Source organism: Haliotis rubra, unplaced genomic scaffold (assembly GCF_003918875.1).
Source record: "Haliotis rubra isolate DU_JTF1 unplaced genomic scaffold, ASM391887v1 Scf691, whole genome shotgun sequence".
In the NCBI taxonomy this organism is placed as follows: domain Eukaryota; kingdom Metazoa; phylum Mollusca; class Gastropoda; order Lepetellida; family Haliotidae; genus Haliotis; species Haliotis rubra.
The window spans coordinates 280,556-300,769 of record NW_025767403.1 but is presented as its reverse complement, the minus strand read 5'-3'; the positions used below and the strand labels follow the sequence as shown (position 1 = coordinate 300,769).

At 42.4% G+C, this 20,214-nt stretch overlaps 1 protein-coding gene across 1 annotated transcript; it reads left to right on the top strand.

Annotated features, from left to right (window-relative positions):
- Nucleotides 1-7,913: 7,913 nt before the first annotated feature.
- Nucleotides 7,914-9,976, top strand: LOC124258411 (E-selectin-like). The gene is made up of 2 exons (XM_046692507.1): nt 7,914-8,169; nt 8,562-9,976. The coding sequence occupies exons 1-2, from the start codon at nt 7,917-7,919 to the stop codon at nt 8,858-8,860; spliced, it is 552 nt and encodes a 183-aa protein (XP_046548463.1). The 5' UTR covers nt 7,914-7,916; the 3' UTR covers nt 8,861-9,976.
- Nucleotides 9,977-20,214: the final 10,238 nt, after the last annotated feature.

Here is a 20,214-nt window from a genome sequence, read left to right as displayed (position 1 = left end):
TACTGAGGACTACAGCGCTCCGTGTTATATAAGTGTCATATTGTCCACATTACACCGTACTATATGAGTGTCATACTGAGGACTACAGCGCTCCGTGTTATATAAGTGTCATATTGTCCACATTACACCGTGCTATATGAGTGTCATACTGGGGACTACAGCACTCCGTGTTATATAAGTGTCATATTGTCCACATTACACCGTGTTATATAAGTGTCATATTGTCCACATTACACCGTGCTATATGAGTGTCATATTGTCCACATTACACCGTGCTGTATGAGTGTCATATTGTCCACATTACACCGTGTTATATAAGTGTCATATTGTCCACATTACACCGTGCTATATGATTGTCATACTGAGGACTACAGCGCTCCGTGTTATATAAGTGTCATATTGTCCACATTACACCTTGTTATATAAGTGTCATATTGTCCACATTACACCGTGCTATATGAGTATCATACTGAGGACTACAGTGCTCCGTGTTATATAAGTGTCATATTGTCCACATTACACCGTGTTATATAAGTGTCATATTGTCCACATTACACCGTGTTATATAAGTGTCATATTGTCCACATTACACCGTGCTATATGATTGTCATACTGAGGACTACAGTGCTCCGTGTTATATAAGTGTCATATTGTCCACATTACACCGTGCTATATGATTGTCATACTGAGGACTACAGTGCTCCGTGTTATATAAGTGTCATATTGTCCACATTACACCGTGTTATATAAGTGTCATATTGTCCACATTACACTGTGTTATATAAGTGTCATATTGTCCACATTACACCGTGTTATATAAGTGTCATATTGTCCACATTACGCCGTGCTATATGAGTGTCATACTGAGGACTACAGTGCTCCGTGTTATATATGTCATAGTGCGCCGTGTTATATAAGTGTCATATTGTCCACATTACGCCGTGCTATATGAGTGTCATACTGAGGACTACAGTGCTCCGTGCTATATGAGTGTCATATTGTCCACATTACACCGTGTACTACAGTGCTCCGTGCTATATGAGTGTCATATTGTCCACATTACACCGTGTTATATAAGTGTCATATTGTCTCCATTACGCCGTGCTATATGAGTGTCATACTGAGGACTACAGTGCTCCGTGTTATATAAGTGTCATATTGTCCACATTACACCGTGTTATATAAGTGTCATATTGTCCACATTACACCGTGTTATATAAGTGTCATATTGTCCACATTACACCGTGTTATATAAGTGTCATATTGTCCACATTACACCGTGCTGTATGAGTGTCATACTGAGGACTACAGTGTTCCGTGTTATAAAAGTGTCATATTGTCCACATTACACCGTGCTATATGAGTGTCATACTGAGGACTACAGTGTTCCGTGTTATATGTGTCATAGAGCGCCGTGTGATAAATGTGTTTCATTGATGACTGTTTCCTTATACCCCAGAAGCATTTATTCCTCATCATCCTCGGCTATCAAGGGTATAATATTCATGACGCATTTGCTACCGGAGTTTAGTAATGAGTCCGAATTTAGAAATTGCACGACGCTAAAAACTATCAGTTAAGGGAGAGACGGAAAAAGTGGCGTCTCTCGGATTTTTAGGGTCAAATAACAATAAAACGTGATGCCAATCATCGGATTCTCTCAACAATGGTTAAGCCTTCGGTGTTATTGGACTAAGTGGGGTTTTTTAATCTGAAACACACTCTCTGAGTGAGGGTGAAAAGCGTTGTGAACACCTGTTGTGCCGGCTTTGAGGTGCTATGAATTGCATCGCAGAGTGGCGTCCCTTTTTTGTCCAAGGATCCGTTGATCGCGCATTTGAATACCACATGTTTCTGATTATTATCTTTGGTTTCTCAGCTCCATGCTGCTCAGAAATGAGTCACAAAGACACGTGAAGAAATGGACATTATGAAAGCGGCGGCCCTTTTGAAAATTAGATTGGAATCAGCTGGAATAGTTTAGGTCTAATGACGCAGGAGGCGTAGGTGGTCCTGTGGTTTAAACGCTCGCTCGTCATACGGTAGAACCGGAACTGATTCCCAACTCGGTTACAGTGTGAAAAACCAATATGTCTCTTGTTCTTATGTTTCTGGAATATTACTAGTGAGTGAGTTTAGTTTTACGCCGCACTCAGCAATATTCCAGCTATATGGCGGCGGTCTGTAAATAATCGAGCCTGGACCATACAATCCAGTGATCAACAGCATGAGCATGGATCTGCGCAATTGGGAACCGATGACATGTGTCAACCAAGTCAGCGAGCCTAACCACCCAATCCCGTTAGTCGCCTCTTACGACAAGCATAGTCGCCTTTTGTGGCAAGCGTGGGTTGCTGAAGACCTATTCTACCCCGGATCTTCACGGGCCGGAATATTACTAAACACGGCGTAAAATCCTACCCACTCATCTTCATTGGCTTGTGTCAGAGATTTCGAAACGTACATGAGACGTAAGCAAATTTCAGACACAAACAATTGGATTATTTTACAGACCACCGACATACAGGATATTGCTGAGATCGCCCTTAAACGTCACCATCCACTGCAACAACAACAACAATAACAACAATATGTATAACATTCACAACAAAGAAAACAAACTCCAGTTACTTTACACCTCAACTACGTGCAGGTATGTGGTCGGTACGTGACTTACCATAAAACTCGATTGTACGTGACTTACCATAAAACTCGATTGAGAGCCAGTCTGTTATTTCCCCATAACGTTTTATTGAATAACGCTTATAACTCATTATAAATCTCGAGAAATGGGATGTAAATTATGCAACACCTGGCAAAGTTGCCCTGACCTTGACCTTGACTATTCACGTGACTAACCATTTTCCTAGGTGAACTATATATAGTAATGACACCATTCAGCACCTGCCCCCGAGTCAGCTCGTATATCATGCGCAGGCAATAACTGACAAATCCCCAACCCAAGCATGCATGCGTTCTTTTCTTCCAGCTGTGCATGTGACAATGGTTGCGTTATGCAGTGCATAAACAGGATAGCTATTGATCAATAAGTACTATAGCTTTCCAGACAGGGATCGATGCCGAGAAACTCATCGATCGCTATTAACCTGTGTTTTTCCGGCTCGCTGTGATTGCCTGCAGTAGTTGGATCTGAATAAAATAGTAATGTATTAACGTCCGCGTAAAAATAACAAAAATATATACTTTATTACCGATATTCGTGAGTGCGTGCGTGCGTGCGTGCGTGCGTGCGTATGAATGCGTTTGGAAAGGTATTTGCACGAGAGAGAGAGAGAGAGAGAGAGAGAGAGAGAGAGATAGAGAGAGAGAGAGAGAGAGAGAGAGAGAGAGAGAGAGCGTATGTGCGAGTAAATGTCTGAGGAAAGATACAAGGAGTAAAACTATTTTAACCCTTTTCAGCGCTCGTACGCAAATCAACAAATAATTTCGATTTGTCTGGAAAATTTAAAGGTCCCAAGTTCAACGACCATTCAGGACGCAAAGTAGCTGACTGTAGTAGAATGTACCTATTTCGAAAATTACTGTATTGCCAGTCGCCGAAGTACCTTGCTGGGGCCATGTTGTTAGAGACACCGCCAAACCCCGTGTACACCGCACTGCCTCGCATCTCGTCGTCACCCACGGCTGTTTGTAAGAGAGTTTATTCTTCCTTGAAGGAACACGGAAGGTATTTCGTTACCGGCTTCCTTGACAGTTTTTTTTCCAAGCTTTGAACTGGAGTTCTTTCCGCGAATTAAAAAATACGTGCGATAGCAATTTTAAACCGACTTTTTACAAGCCATTGTCAAAGTACAGTTCACCCTTGGGCAACCTGGATCGGCCATCAAAACGGAGTCTGAAGCCCTGACACGTCCTTGACCGTGTATCTTCAATCTAATAGTGAACTTTGAAGCTTCTCTCTGAGACGGCCAAGGACTGCATAATGGATGAATTCAAGATGGCGGACTACGTTCACTGTTGAAAGATCACGTGACTGGTTGAAATGTGAGGTTGCAATGTTACAAAGGTAACATCAAAACATTACATACAGTAATTATTAATTAAAACGTATCGAATTTACCTCCCAATAACAAGCATCAGGGAAAGTCTTGACTCAGTATTTCCTGGATTACCGATATTCTAAGAAATGAAACACTGTTAAAATTAACCAAAATAATTCACAACTATAAACATTTGCTTGTAGGAGACTGTACGCTTTTTAGAGACACGGTGCTTTATAAGAGACTCCACACATGTCTGAGACATGTTTATTAAACAGAAAAGGAATATTTCGGGGCAGTCTATTTAAAGCGCCTTAGAGGAAATACGGTAATGAAGGACAGCGCCTGCTAAATGACCGTTGCTACACATAACGCTCGTCAACCTCTGGGCAATATAAACCTTAACAGTACAGAAACGTGATTTGCTGTGTGGTGAATCACAATGGGTTATATTTATGACCATGACGTCAACAATTCAATATAATGACACACGCGGGGTCATACACTCGTGGGTCTGTGTCATACGCTTTGGTTTTACTGACATATGGAATTGTGCGAAAGGGTTAAGTATAGCTGGGACTCTGCTAACGTTCTAATAACAAATGAGTAAGGGACTGGGTGCCGTTCTACAAAGCGACCTTAGCGCTTAGGGTATGGGAGTTGATCACTTTAGCGCTAAGATCACGTGGTATAATGGCACCCTGGACATAAACGTACGTTTTTTACAAACATATCGACGGTTTACAGACATAGAGAGTTATAAAACGGTAGTATTGTAAAGCATACACGGATAGTTTCGTAATAACGAAACTTCTAAAACAGCCAGGGAGCTGCACCCGGATCTCCTCAATATAAGGACCACACGTTGTCGTAAAACAGGAATAAGTCTTATAGCGGGCTTTAACAAAACGCCTCACTCACTCACTAGTATGTCGAGGTCAGGGACTCAACTACCAACCTCCTGCTCTCCGAAATAACACGCCATTCAGTCTCCTTTATTGAATTAATTGCATGTGTTAGGCTTATACTAAGACAGAAAACTTATGCGAAGGTGAAATATTCTTAAATGTTGATTTTATGAAGCCCTTGTATGTTAATCCACACATGGATATAATGTGTGAAGCCCATTTCTGCTATATTGCTAAAAGCGGCGTAAAACTATACTCAGTCACTCATCCACTGACCAATGTACAGACTAATAATGGTACTTTCTTTGAGGGGCGGTGGGGTAGCCTAATAGATAAATCGTTGGCTCGTCACGCCGAAGACCCGGGTTCGATTCCCCACATGGGCACAATGTGTTAAGCCTATTTCTGGTGTCCCCCGCCGTGATATTGCTGGAATATTGCTAAAAGCGGCGTAAAACTAAACTCAGTCAGTCATGATTTCAATCACTGGAATGTCTGGTCCAGACTCGATTATTTACAAACCGCCGTCATATAGCTGGAAAATGCCCGAGTGTGGCGTTTAACAACTAACAAACTAAAAACAAAAGAACGTCCCGTCACTCACACTAAGGGTAAACATTTTACGTCCGTTTTATTTCGCTTCGTGTTTTGTAATCCCAACTCCCTCACATTGTGAAGCTAGGTTTGGGTGCACCATATCCGTGGGCTTCTCCAACTCAGCACAAGTCTACGACGGCCTTGCTGAATACGGTTAGGATTGGCCCCCTGTGGTTTAAGTAAATGGTGACCAGATGGGTCGGGTGGTCAAGCTCGGTTGTCCTATACGTCGTTGACCGTAGCCCACAATACCGATCACTGGATTGTGTGGATTGGTATTCCAGCGTATGCGTGTGTGCGTGAGTGCGTATGCGTGTGTGTGTGTAGTCTGGACCAGTATATTATACGTGAAGGTCATTCTTCATTGATTTCTTATTACTGCGCTTCACAACCCAGATACAGCTGTAATACAAATACGCTGCCACGAAAATTGTTGAATACTAACACAATCACCAAATTTCTAAAGCGACCTGGGATCCATTCAACGAAGCTCTCTTATCTCTACATCGCATGTGTTGAGGTGACGATCGTCTTGGTGTAACAAGCACTTCGTTAAGCGTAGTCCCCATTATAAGTTATGTACAGCAGAAACTCGTTAATTCGTTTTTAGCCAAATTTGACCTGATATTGATATGTCCGGATTACTGAAACAGCCTATCGATGATCTTCACTTTATATCTTGTGGATTTATCAATATTCTTGACTCGATGTAAGGACTGTTCAGTTATGACTTCCGCCAGCTTTGAAAGCTCTCATCAAAGGGGTGATTGTGAGAAGAAATATTTGCTGGCAACAGTTAATGGTTCAAACCAAGAATAGATACTGCTTATATGAAGTATACTGTATGATATATTCGACAACCTTTAAGTCGTTAACCATTGGTAGCTGTACAGATTTGCTTCCCTTGGCAGTTCAAGGATCTGCTGATCAAAAGTTCAAACCCGGATTTTCATTATCGATCTGTCAGCATCTACCAAAACTCGTGCTTGGATCCGGAGTAACAGTGAGTGAATATGGTTTTACGCCGCTTTCAGCAATATTTCACGATATCAAGTCAGGGGACACCAGAAAAGGGCTTCAAAACTTGAACCCATGAAGGGAATCGAACACGCGCCTGCGAACGCTTTAACCACTAGGCTACTCCACCGTCCCATTAAGTGTCAGATGACTATATACAACTTGATATTCAAGTAATAGTTCTTATTTAATTCATATTTACGAAAACGAGTTTCATCTGCACTGGAAACAAGGTTTCTGCAAGGTTAAGTAAATATCCTAAAGCCAAAATGCAATTAATGAGTTTACATAGGATTGACAACACAGATTAAGGGAACATGAGTTTATTTCCTGGAAGCATCGTATCGTTTTGATTGATTGCATTGTACACATAATATGACTGTATACAGAATACTGGTGCATACCCTCCGGTATACGTTAACATACGTTTGTATCACATATCACCCGACCACACACAAGCTTGTTACACAATGTTTCTAGCTGAGCTGTTCCTGGTGATGTCCTTACACTTAGCGAGTGAAGGTAAGCAGTGCTAAGTGTCTTTATTCCCTACTTATTTACCCGTGAACATCCGGGTTAGAATTGGTCTTCCACCGCAAAAATGCTTGTCGTAAAAGGCGACTAACGGGATTGGGTGGTCAGGTTCGCTGACTTGGTTGACACATGTCATCGTATTCCGTAGATCGATGATCACGCTGTTGATCATTGGATTGTCTGGTCCAGACTCGGCGTTCTGTAAATAATAGAGTCTGGACCAGACAATCGAGTGGTCGACATCTTGAGCACCGACCTACACAATTGGGAACCGATGACATGTGTCAGCCAAGCCAGGGAGCCTGACCACCCGACCCCTTTAGTTGCATCTTACAACAAGCATGGGTTACTGAAGACCACATTCTAACCCGGATTTTCACCACAGGAGCGTGTCACGCTTAGAAACAGCGTTAGAAAGACATATAGGTATATGGACCCTACCCTAGTACTGTCCTTTTGTACAGTACTAGGGTAGGGTCTATATACCTATATGTCTTTCTAACGCTGTTTCTAAGCGTGACACGCCCTTTTATATAGTACTAGGGTAGGGTCTATATACCTATATGTCTTTCTAACGCTGTTTCTAAGCGTGACACGCCCCTGTGATTTTCACTGAGCGAGTGAGCTTTTTAGTTTTACGCAGCTTTTAGCAATATTCCAGCAATATCATGGCGGGGGACACCAGAAATGGGCTCCACACATTGTACCCACGGATCTTCACTGGTAGAGATACTTGATATCGGGTTTCGTACAACACAAAGTGGAGGTTTCATGAAAGGACATTCTAAGAACAGGTATCAGATAAAAAGAGAATGGTCTTTAAGTGTCTGAAGGTTTTGCATTATAATCCAGATATCACATGAGACATTTCAAAAGCAGAGATTTCGTTGTTAATAGTTCAACTACTTCCGAGTTCCTTTTTCCAGCTTTACAATGCAACCGGTATCGAGCACGTACCATCATGAATGTCGCCATGAACAACAAATGCTACTACGCATGGCCCAGGAGGCGGGGGACTTACAACGAGGCGGTGAAGCTGTGTCAAAAAGGTGGAACCCACGTCTTGTTCACTGAAACGAAAGAGGAGCACCATCGACTTATAAGCAGGCTAGGTAAGTGACGAATTGCGGTTGCAAACAGGTGTATCATTCGTGAGTCTATATATATGATTTATATAGGGTAACATATGTTTAGGTTCATTACCTTATAGGTGGTGTAGTAGATAATGCGGATTGGTTCCTCGTTCGAATCCCATGGCTATGGAGTTTGTGTTTTGTGTTTTGGGACCCATGTTGTATGGAACCTCAGCTAATTCTCCCCCAAGGAAATTTGAGTCAGGGGTACCATGTTGTGTGTGTCTTGGTCGAACAGAAATGCTTGTGCGTACATGTGTATCGTTATCACCTTCCAGACTGTGGCTTCACACGGCTTGGATTAGCTGGAATGAGAGTATTGTACAAATATCATGTCACCGGACTATGTATATATCATTATTATCTTCCAGGCCCTGCCTTCACGAGGATTTGGATTGGTCTGGAGAGGAATGGCTCTGAATGGAGGTGGCAAGGGGGTCAACGAAGTCGTCCAGTTGAGAAGCTGTTGTTTGCAGACAACCACAAGTCCACCAAGGGACACAATGCCATTGTCAGTAAATCAAAGGGGCAGTACATCTGGCAAGTCCAAGACCCCAACAAAACATTTCAAATGGTCTGTGAACAGGAACAGGGCAAGAACACTGCAGACAGGGTCTTTGAAGAGTCGTCACCTGATGGCCGATATGAAACCACGGGGGGGCTTGGCTAACTCTGAGTCAGCTGATAGCGCCATCAGCACGGAAACAGAATTCTCCTGGGCGGCAACAGATACGTCATCACTGTTTGTTGTCGGACAAGGCACTCTACGTGTACAAGGAAGTATCACCGAAACTGTTGTCATGGCAACCGGAGAATCTTTAGAATCGGAGGAAACCAAAAGCACCGTAACAGTATCGGGGACACAGATGCCCTATGAAATATCCTACTCCCGGTTTGAAGTGAAGAAAGACTTGAACAGGATACCGGTACCATCGTGGGTAAACGTTGAAACGTCCGCTTCTTTCAATGAAGACTTTAGGGTAGTAACGGATGCCACACAGAACGTTGAATGGGACGCTGGATCAAGACTGGGACCAATTAAAGCTCACGGACAATCTAGCAACCTGATAGTTGAACCTGAATACTCCATTATACCAGGACAGTTCAGCCCTGCAAGGCGATCTATCAAATCGGAACAAACCACTAAAATGGATCAAACTTTTACCCGAGAACAATCCGGTAACCTAGGGGATTCTAGCTTTCTAGGACAAGGTATAAATCCAGGACAAACTATCAAACCGGGAAAGACTTTTGCCCCAAAACAAACTAGTAGCCTTGTATATTCTAGCTTTCCAGAACACGTTATTAACCCAGGACAAACTGTCAAACGGGAGCAGACTTTTACCACAAAACAATCCAGTAGAGGCGGGGATTCTAACCTACAAGAAACATATATTACTTCAGAACAAACTTTTGACCAAGTCAGTGATTTTACCTTTGAAGCACAATCTAGCAATCTTCAGCAAGCTACTGTCCGACAGCAAAACAATACTGTCAGACAAGACCCACTCGAAAAAGCAACACAAGAGACGACTTCGATACTCGACCAAGGAACAGAATCCTCTTTAGAAATAGTTTCTGTTGGTTTCAGTGCAACAACTGTTCCAACACCAGCTTCAACAACATTACGTACAGGTCAAGACACAGGCACAGAACCCTTACCATCAGTGGACGCTCTCATCTCAAGCACCATCCCCTCCCAGATACACTCGGTGCGCCGGACGGTGGGGGACAGGACTTCCCCCTTGGCTGTAACAGAGAGCCACCAGCTGTCCAGTTCGATTCATTCACCAATTAACGCTAGAGAAAATAACATCGACCTATCCTTCAGGAGTACATTTGAGTACAAATCTACTGCATTTGTTGGACCTTCCTTAATTACCGCGATCAGTAGTAATAACCGTCTTACGTCTGCCATTTCATCTATAGGATCAGTCGAAAATAGCCAAAAGAGTGCTCTTATGGAATCATCTATACCTGAACTGGCTAGTGATATGAGATCTGGGTCAGTTCTACCCTTGTCACTGGAACTGTCGGGTATTATTGGGTACTCTGCGTCTGGTACGATTGCGTCAGCTAACTTGATGATTCTGCCGACTGCTTTCGGGAAAATTGGGCCGTCAGCCCCCGGTGACACTGAATCGTCTGCTTCCGGTGGTGTTATATCGTCGGCAGTTCCCGTTGTTATTAAACCTACTGCTGCTGGGGCAATTGGTTCGTTTTTTCCTCCTGTCTTTAGGTCGTCCAATTTGGATAGAATCTTGCCATCAACGTCTGATGTGATTGTGGCATCTGCCTCTGATCTGACTGGGTCGTCGACTTCCGGCATGATTGAGTCGTCTGCCTTTGGTGGTATTGATTCGTCTGTTTCAAGTCTGATTAGGTCAAGTGCTTCTGGTGTAAATGAGTCGTCGACTTCCGGTCCGATTAAGCAATCGACTTCTAATGTAACTGAATTGTCTTCTTCCGGGTCGTCTACTTCTGGTGTGATTGCATCGTCTGCTTCCGATGATGTAAGTGGGTCGTTAGCTCCCGTTGTTGTTTGGCCAGCTGGTACTGGGGCGATTGGTTCATTTGGCCCCAGTGTCTTGACATCGTCCACTTTGGATAGAACCTGGTCATCAACAGTTATTTCTGATGTCAGTGTTGCATCTGCCTCTGATCTGACTGGATTGTTTGCTTCCGGTACAATTGAGTCGTCTGCCTTTGATGAGATTGAGCCGTCTGCTTCAAGTCTAATTAGGTCAGCTGCTTCAGGTGTCATTTGGTCGCCTACCTCTGGTGTGATTGCGCCGACTGCTTTCGATAATGTTGAACCGTCGGCTTCCGGTGCCATAACATCGCCTTCTTCCGGTGGCGTCAGTGGGTCGTTAGCTCCCCCTGTTATGTGGCCAGCTGGTCGGGCGGTTGGTTTGTTTGGTTCCGGTGTCAGTAGATCGTCTTCTTTGGATATGATTTGGTCAACACATTTTGATGTGATTAGGTCGTTTACCTCTGGTGCGATTGAGTCGACTGCCTTCAGTCTGGTTGAGCTGACTGCATCGGTTGCCATTGTTTTGTCTGCTTCTGGTGTGATGGAACCATCAGCTTCCAATCTCAATGAGTTGTCTACTCCTCATGCGATTGAATCGTCTGTGATTGGACCTACTGCTTACGACGGTATGGGAACGCCATCTTCTGGTGGCGTTATTGGATCGTTAGCTCCCGTTGCACTGTGGCCAACTGGTGATGGGGCGATTTTTTCATTTGCCCCCAGTGTTGTAACATCGTCTACTTTGGATACTTCTACTTCATCTACTTCTAATATGATTGTGACAACTGTCTCTGATTTGACTGAACCGTTTGTTTCCGGCATCACTGAGTCGTCTACCTATGATGTGATGGAATGGTCTGCTTCCCGTACGATTAAGCCCTCAGCTTCCGGTTTCTATAGACTGTCTTTTTCGGATTTAAGTGAGTCGCCCTTTTCGGGTTTGAGTGCGCTGTCAGCTTCTGATATGCTTGAGTTGCCTCTCTCTGGTGCTCTCGTTTCCGATGTACATGTAATTGGATCATATGCTTCTAGTGCGGTGAGAGCATCTACTTTACGCACGACTGGATCGTTTGCTTCAGATGTGATTGGGTCGGATGCTTCAGGTCCTGTTTCCTCACGACTTGTGTCTAGTGCAACTTTAGAACAATCAGCAAATATCATCCGTATTAGGTCCAGCTTTTCTTCATTAAGCCACGCTACAGCAGTTTTAGCGAGGAAAAAGTCAGATTCCACAAGCCCTTCCGTGGTTTTGATACCTTTTAGTTCCTCAGACAGTTCGTCAAAACTGGCATCACTGTCACTGGATACGCCTATTTCATCAGGGACAAGAATCACTGGCAGTGGCTACAACCGACCCAGTTCAAGGTACAATATCAACTCCGATTTCCCGACGTGTTTTAACATCTGTAACAACAACCGAATCTTTTGATGATTGGACAGATATCTCTGCATCTTTAGACTCGATCCCGACGATTTCGCTAACCATGCCAGCAACTACTTCTGTTGCCGTGGCAACGTCCTCTCCAAGAGACATGGGCCATGTGCAAAACAAGGTTCCGAAAATACTTGAGGCTGGATACTATGTGGTGGCTAATTCATCCGATCGTAAGTACAAATACCTGTCTGCAATGTCACCTATATAAGGGAGAGCGGAAGGTCGCGGGTTCGATCCCCGACCGCGTCATACCAAAAGACGTTAAAATATGGTACTTGTTGGTCCCTGCCTGGTGCTCGGCATTAATGGGTACAACAAGCACTGGTCGGCTCGGAGTCAGTATAATGTGTCTGAGTGGGGTATTCGTGCTTCACTGCGGTGTGGTATCTCAGTGGGCTAGCACTATAAAATCACCTTAAGTCTGGGCTAGTACAAGCAGCCACACATACACATACACACGCATGCACGTCGTCATATGAGCGAAATATTCTCAAGAACGACGTAAAACCCAATTTCACCTCACCTCACCTACTGATAAGACCAGGCAGTGTTTAAGCGTCCTCTGTAGTTTATATATGCGTGCGTGCGTGTGGGTTGCTGTATATCATACCGGATAAAATGTAGGTTCAGATACAATTTCTTCCGATGATTGCATCAAACTCTTTTCACTTTTATTGTTGGGTATTATTTTACTGAACCACTGGTAGATGTGGGTAGATCCCGCAATTATAAACATTTTAATACCCATTTAAACATGATACGTTCGTTTTAATTCCGTTCATACTACATCATGTTTATCTCACGTTTAAAGATCTCACCTATTGGTTTATCGCATGCGGAAGTCTAAGGTTCAGTTGGTTTATGACTCCATATTGATATGCCACGATGAGATATAACTGAAATATCACCGAGCTGTTGTTACCCCAGACTCACTCACTCGGAAGTTATTATTCGCAGACACTGGAACTATGCTCGGAATTCGAGATAAAGCAGGGTTATGTGTGTTACATTTGACCACTTTCTAAATGGCATTGCATATTCATAACTTTCGGGGGCGGTGAGGTAGCCTAGTGGTTAAAGCGTTCGCTCGTCACGCCAAAGACCCGGGTTCGATTCTCCACATGGGTACAATGTGTGAAGCCCATTCTGCATCCCCCGTATATTACAATATTGCTAAAAGCGGCGTAAAACTAAACTCACTCACTCACTCATAGCTTTCGGTTGTGGACCTGTGCTGTGTTCTTGTCAGAGGGGTACACAAAGTACTGACAACCAGTTGTCCGACTTCCATTTTTGTGGAAGCTGCGTTGGCTGAGTGGGTTAGATACCCTGGTGATTAGATGGCTGACTCTGAGAGTGTGGATTCGAATCCCGGATGGGACCCAACCCAACAAGTGCACTAGAATCTGTACTTTACTGAGAAAGTGTAATCCCAAATATTGAATGTGTTACATCTGACCACTTTGTAAATGGCATTGTGTATTTATGAGTGAGTGAGTTAATATTTAACGTCACATCGGCAATATTTCAGCCATATCGTGACGAGAACATAATTGACATTGAAATGGAATATATTATAAAAACCTGTCGATGAAGGACAGTAAAACAACTAGAATATCACAATTATAACTAAAACTAGTATGAAAATTTTAAAACTTATATTACTATTTGGACAATACAATATAAAATATGGCTATGGATCGCCAACAACGTGTATTTATAAAATAGGGTTGACCTTTGTCATTACTCAAAAACAGCAGTCGAGGTTTGTTCCCTGAACTCGTGTCCTGTATGAAACTGAGATATAAGTTAACCGTAACGATGACAATCATTAACTCCTAGCTTGATAAATATCATAAAACTTTTGGGAGATGAGCAAAGTAATGTATAATCCCCTTTAAGCATACACGCGTTATAACATAATAGTGAGGTGAGGTGAAATTGGGTTTAACGTCGTGCTTGAGAATATTTCGCTCATATGACGACGTGCATGCGTGTGTATGTGTATGTGCGGCTGCTTGTACTAGCCCAGACTGAAGCTGGTTTTATAGTGCTAGCCCACTGAGATACCACACCGCAGTGAAGCATGAATACCCCACTCACACACATTATACTGACTCTGAGCCGACCAGTCCTTGTTGTACCCATTAATGCCGAGCGCCAGGCAGGGACCAACAAGTACCATATTTTAACGTCTTTTGGTATGACGCATTCGGGGATCGAACCCGCGACCTTCCGCTCTCCGGGCGGACGCTCTAACCACTACACCACGGAGGCGGTCTAACATAATAGTAACCAAGTAGTGAGTGAGTTTATTTTTACGCCGCACTCAACAATATTCCAGCTATATGGCGGCGGTCTGTGAATAATTGTCGACCAGACAATCCAGTGATCAACAGCATGAGCATCGAATTACGTAATTGGGATACGATGACATGTGTCACCCAAGTCAGCGAGCATGACCACCCGATCTCGTTAGTCACCTCTTACGACAAGCATGGGTTACTGAAGACCAAATAATACCTCCATCTCCAAAAAATGAGTGATGCTTCTAAATATCCATACTCGTTCATTCTGTTTGTTTATTCTGTTTTGTATTCGGTGATGTCCTTTATATATTTTCAGATAAAAACAACATCGAAACATTCGCCTTCAGAAAAGTAACGACCATCACTGACGTTACCATGACAACCACGTTTCCGGCAACTACCACCATTAATTGTGCCCGTCTATGTGCCAGTGGGCAGTATGAGTGTAATATCGTCGTGTTTAAAGATAGAATATGTAGGTTGTATTCCCTGTAGGGTGCTGTTCAGTATAGCGAGTAAATAAAAGCCTAACGCTAAATCCTCACAGTTCAAAGGGGCGGTGGGGTAGCCTAATGGTTAAAGCGTCCGCTCGACATGCTGAAGACCCGGGTTCGATTCCCCACATGGGTGCAATGTGCAAAGCCCATTGCTGGTGTCCCCTGCCGTGATATTGCTGGAATATTGCTAAAGCGGCGTAAAACCATACTCACTCACTCACTTACAGTTCAATAATGTTTGGACCCGATATGCAATCATAGCAGATCCGATATTTTGTCATTGAAGTGAGCTATGTCCTCTCGTAATGTATTTAACATATTTTCATACAGCGGTGAAATAGACTCATTCGACTGAGGCCTAGTCTGTCGTACAGACCCTGAAGCAAATATATCCAAGAAAGCCCACGCAAACCTAGAAAATGTGGCAAGTCTAGATTTCCACAGCTTCTGAAAATGAAGAAAGTCTCAGGGCTCCTTTTCATTATATTTTACTTTTTGTACTATGAATTCTTTTTCTGTAAAATATGTTCATTTCAGAGTCTAGTTGTTAGTCTGTCTGAGGCCATTCTCATACAGCTGTGAAAAAATGACTTATTTGACTGAGGTCATTCTTATACAGCTGTGAAAAAATGACTTATTTGACTGAGGTCATTCTCATACAGCTGTGAAAAAATGACTTATTTGACTGAGGTCATTCTTATACAGCTGTGAAAAAAATGACATATTTGACTGAGGTCATTCTTATACAGCTGTGAAAAAATGACTTATTTGACTAAGGTCATTCTTATACAGCTGTGAAAAAAATGACTTATTTGACTGAGGTCATTCTTATACAGCTGTGAAGAAATGACTTATTTGACTAAGGTCATTCTTATACAGCTGTGAAAAAAATGACTTATTTGACTGAGGTCATTCTTATACAGCTGTGAAAAAATGACTTATTTGATTGAGGTCATTCTTATACAGCTGTGAAAAAATGACTTATTTGACTGAGGTCATTCTCATACAGCTGTGAAAAAATGACTTATTTGACTAAGGTCATTCTTATACAGCTGTGAAAAAAATGACATATTTGACTGAGGTCATTCTTATACAGCTGTGAAAAAATGACTTATTTGATTGAGGTCATTCTTATACAGCTGTGAAAAAATGACTTATTTGACTGAGGTCATTCTCATACAGCTGTGAAAAAATGACTTATTTGACTGAGGTCATTCTTATACAGCTGTGAAAAAAATGACATATTTGACTGAGGTCATTCTTATACAGCTGTGAAAAAAATGACTTATTTGACTGAGGTCATTCTCATACAGCTGTGAAAAAATGACTTATTTGACTGAGGTCATTCTTATACAGCTGTGAAAAAATGACTTATTTGACTAAGGTCATTCTTATACAGCTGTGAAATAAGACACTTTCGACCGAGGCCATCCTTATACAGTTGTGATTGTTTGTTGTTTAACACCGCACTCAACAGTATTCCAGCGATATGACGACGTTCTGTAAATAATCGAGTGTGGACCAGACAATCCAGTGATCAACGGCAGGGGCATCGATCGACGCAATTGGGACACGATGACATGTGTCAACTAGTCAGCGTGCCTCATAGGATTCAAGGACCATATATAGTCTCAGCTATATTGAATATAATCAGGGGAAATACACGCTTTAAAACGTCACCTCTTTTGACCACGCCCATGGCGACTATAATTATGAGACGAGGCTCGAGGCCATGGTAACCATAGCAACACCATCTACTTCACCAGCCATTGCGTACATATATTACTGAATCATCACATCTCATTTTTATCTTGATTTAACGCATGTACTGGAAGATTACTGAGACAGAATTATACTGAAATCTGACCAGGAAATCCTGTAATAAACAGTGTCCTTATTGGCTTTTTTTGTCGTTGTGTTGTCTACAAGTAAACACGGACGCATATCCTTATAAGGCAATTGCTGGGACGGGGACCCAGAGTGAGGGGAAATGAAGTTTAACGTCGCCATAAAAACATTAAGTTTATTTAGCGACACGTCCGTGTGTATTGGATTAGATGGGGTCGTGCATGCCAAGCTTGTGTGGTTGTATTCGTAGTGATAGAGAGCTAAGACGCCATGTCGCCGGTTACTATGGATACCGTGTCACGAGTTACCATGGATACCCCACTCAGACCCAGAATACTGACTCCGAAGCGGAATAATATTTTTTCATCCCTTTAATGACGAGCACAAGATAGGAAAGCAACAAGTACCATATTTCTACGTCATTTGATGTTACGTAGGTGGGATCGAACCCCCGCTGACCAGACAGTCGCTCTATCCACTAGACCACAGGGACAGCCGAATCCAAACCGGTATTCGAGATTAATTAACGTCAGAGTGAATAACCGTCAAGTGTCGGGAATGGAAAGTAGATTATGTTGGGACGAGAAGTAAATTTCATCTAAATCGTGTTTTTGAAGTGAACTAGCGTTTGATTTTTTTTCCGTGAACAGGCAACACGAACGAATATAATTCCCATATTTATTAACTTCTACCAAAAGCGTATCCCGTATTTCCGATATATAAACACAGGTACATGTGTAACGTATGTTATATTTAGGCTTGTGTTTTCACATTAATGTGATAACCTTTCTGGTGTTCCCCGCCGTGATATTGCTGGAATATTGCTAAAAGCGGCGTAAAACCAAACTCACTCACTCACTTAATGTGATAACCACCTCCGCTCACACCTCGTATGCATTATAGTCTGTTTGCGGTGAAAACGTACCGATGAATTTCACTTTAAAAGTGAATTGAATTTCACTATGATAAAAGTTGTTTACAAACGATCATAGTTTCAAATCGGTATTATTGGTTTGTATTACAAGGGGGGTATGCACATAAAATGAAACACCGAGAACAAGGAGGTTTGGTCTAAGTTAACGCTCATCACGTACCGCACGTGCATTTGCTTCACTGTTCCCACTACTGCGCTTACCCCTTGTAATACAAACCAATATAAGGGATTTGAAACTATGATCGTTTGTTAAACAACTTTTTTCCTAAGTTGAATAAAAATGTAAGATTTAAATTTTCAATTGGCAAGGTAGAATTATGAGGATTCGCAATCTTAATTTCACTTTATTCTATTTACATTTTTGTTTACAGTGAAATTCACCGGTACGTTTTCACTGCAAACAGACTATACTGGGATATCATTGGGTGTGTACAGCACCCGCAACTCATTCTTATACTTCACCACGAATGCGGAAGGTTATACTCGGAACATTCTTACCAGCAAAATACACCCCCTATTTCTGCTGACCATGTTCTTGACAGGGAAAGTCCATAGCATGGCATTCTCAGAATGTGCCCACGTGACCACGGGCACTTGTAGAGTGTGAGATATGTCGGTGCACCTCGGTCGTATAGGTATAACTTACAAGGCTAGAAGAATATGTTTAAGGTAATCCAATGCATCATGACCAAGGAAATCATATCGAGTTACTGTACTGCCGAAAGAGATTGTATCTACACAAAAAACCTGTTTATCATCCAAAACTGTGTTCCACTGGAGATATTGCTTGTGTGAGAATAGATTTTTGTACAGGGCCCTGACGTCATCAATTACATGAGATCACAATGCTTTGACATCATCAGTTACATGACTCACAATGCTATGACGTCTAAAACTGATGACATCACAATGCTATGACGTGATAAACTTGACGTCACAGTGCTATGACATCGCTGCACTGCAAGCCTAAAGTACCGTGTTCAGAGATGTACATTTTCCATTGAAAACTAATGAAGAGTGATTCTTTATGATAAATAGAATCTCACCCTCGTGTCTTCTGATATGTCACATGACACATGTAACTGACAGTTCCACCATGGAATGACCGAAAGAGTGAGTGAGTGAGTTTTACGCTGCTTTTAGCAATATTCCAGGATTATCGCGGCGGGGGACATTGTATACCAATGTGGAAAATCGAACCCGGATCTTCTTCTAGACGAGCAAACGATTTCACCACAAGGGTTGAAAGGCGTTTGTACCCAGGTCTTCTTTTGTAGTTTTAAAGGATGGGAGCAGATGCGTTTGTTGGGTATTTTTAAATATTTTTGTGTTCGCATTTTCACTACTTTTTACACTGAAAAACGTTGAAAGTACACGATGGAACGGTTTCACGTCCCAAAACACTGGTTTCTTGTCTCAGTGACATGTGACCTACGACAGACACCGTCCGCACGTGAAGTTGTGGTGATTCATTCTAAAGGTGCTCCCGAATATATATGAATTAATATTAAAACGTAGATCTTGGTAATAGCGTTAGCTGAGCCTGCTTGGTATGTCCTTAACTCTGCGTTAAATGGTCGACCAGTTTCAACAATATGGCGTTTTGGCACCTGAATGTTAATTCAAGGCATCCAGTGAGTTCAAATGAGTTTAGTTTTAAGCCGCACTCAGCATTATTCCAGCTATATGGCCTCGATCTGTAAATAATCGAGTGTGGACCAGATAATCCAGTGATTAACAGTATGAGCATGGATCTACGCAACTGGGATACGATGACATGTGTCAGCGAGCTTGACCACCCGATCCCGTTACTCGCCTCTTACGACAAGCATGGGTTGGTAAGATCAATTCTAATCGGATCTTCACGGGTCCAAAGCATCCAGTGTATTTGTTTTAATGAAAGCAATACTAAAATACTGTTTTTCATCCTCATAAATAAAGGTACGATATACTTAATTCATAAGCCTATCGAGCCACATGCTTTCGTGTTCTGGGAAAAAATAATGTTAACGTTTCTAAACCATATACAGATGAGGCCATATGGCATTGCGTATGGCCAAAGGCCGCTCCATAATGGCGAAACGTCAATGCTCGATGACAACAGATTGTCTTTCATCACGAGGCGTAGCCTGTAGGCTAAACCGACGAAATATAATGTTGAAGAATAGATATTGCACTAGACTTTGTATTTCTATACGTCTAAAGTTAGACTTTCCGCAAATGACTCATGTACGTTTGAAGGCAATGTACACAGGGATGTTGAATGATACTTTGGTCGTTTTATTCTTTTGTACGGAAATGAACGAATTCTTTTGTATCGCGCATTCGTGGAAGTACATCTCATAATTATTTCAGGTTACGCAAATGTTCGACTGCAAGCTCTTACTCAATGCGTTTCCCATTCGATCTCCTTTTAGCTCCGTATAGGCTGTGAGGAGCTTGTCATCAAAGTGGGTCAAAGCGGTGCG

What these genes read in the sequence shown, in the direction of transcription:
- LOC124258411 (XM_046692507.1), top strand. Translation starts at nt 7,917, where the DNA reads ATGAGACATTTCAAAAGCAGAGATTTCGTTGTTAATAGTTCAACTACT. An exon ending in TCGACTTATAAGCAGGCTAG is followed by an intron (nt 8,170 to 8,561) that starts GTAAGTGACGAA and finishes ATTATCTTCCAG; the next exon opens with GCCCTGCCTTCACGAGGATT.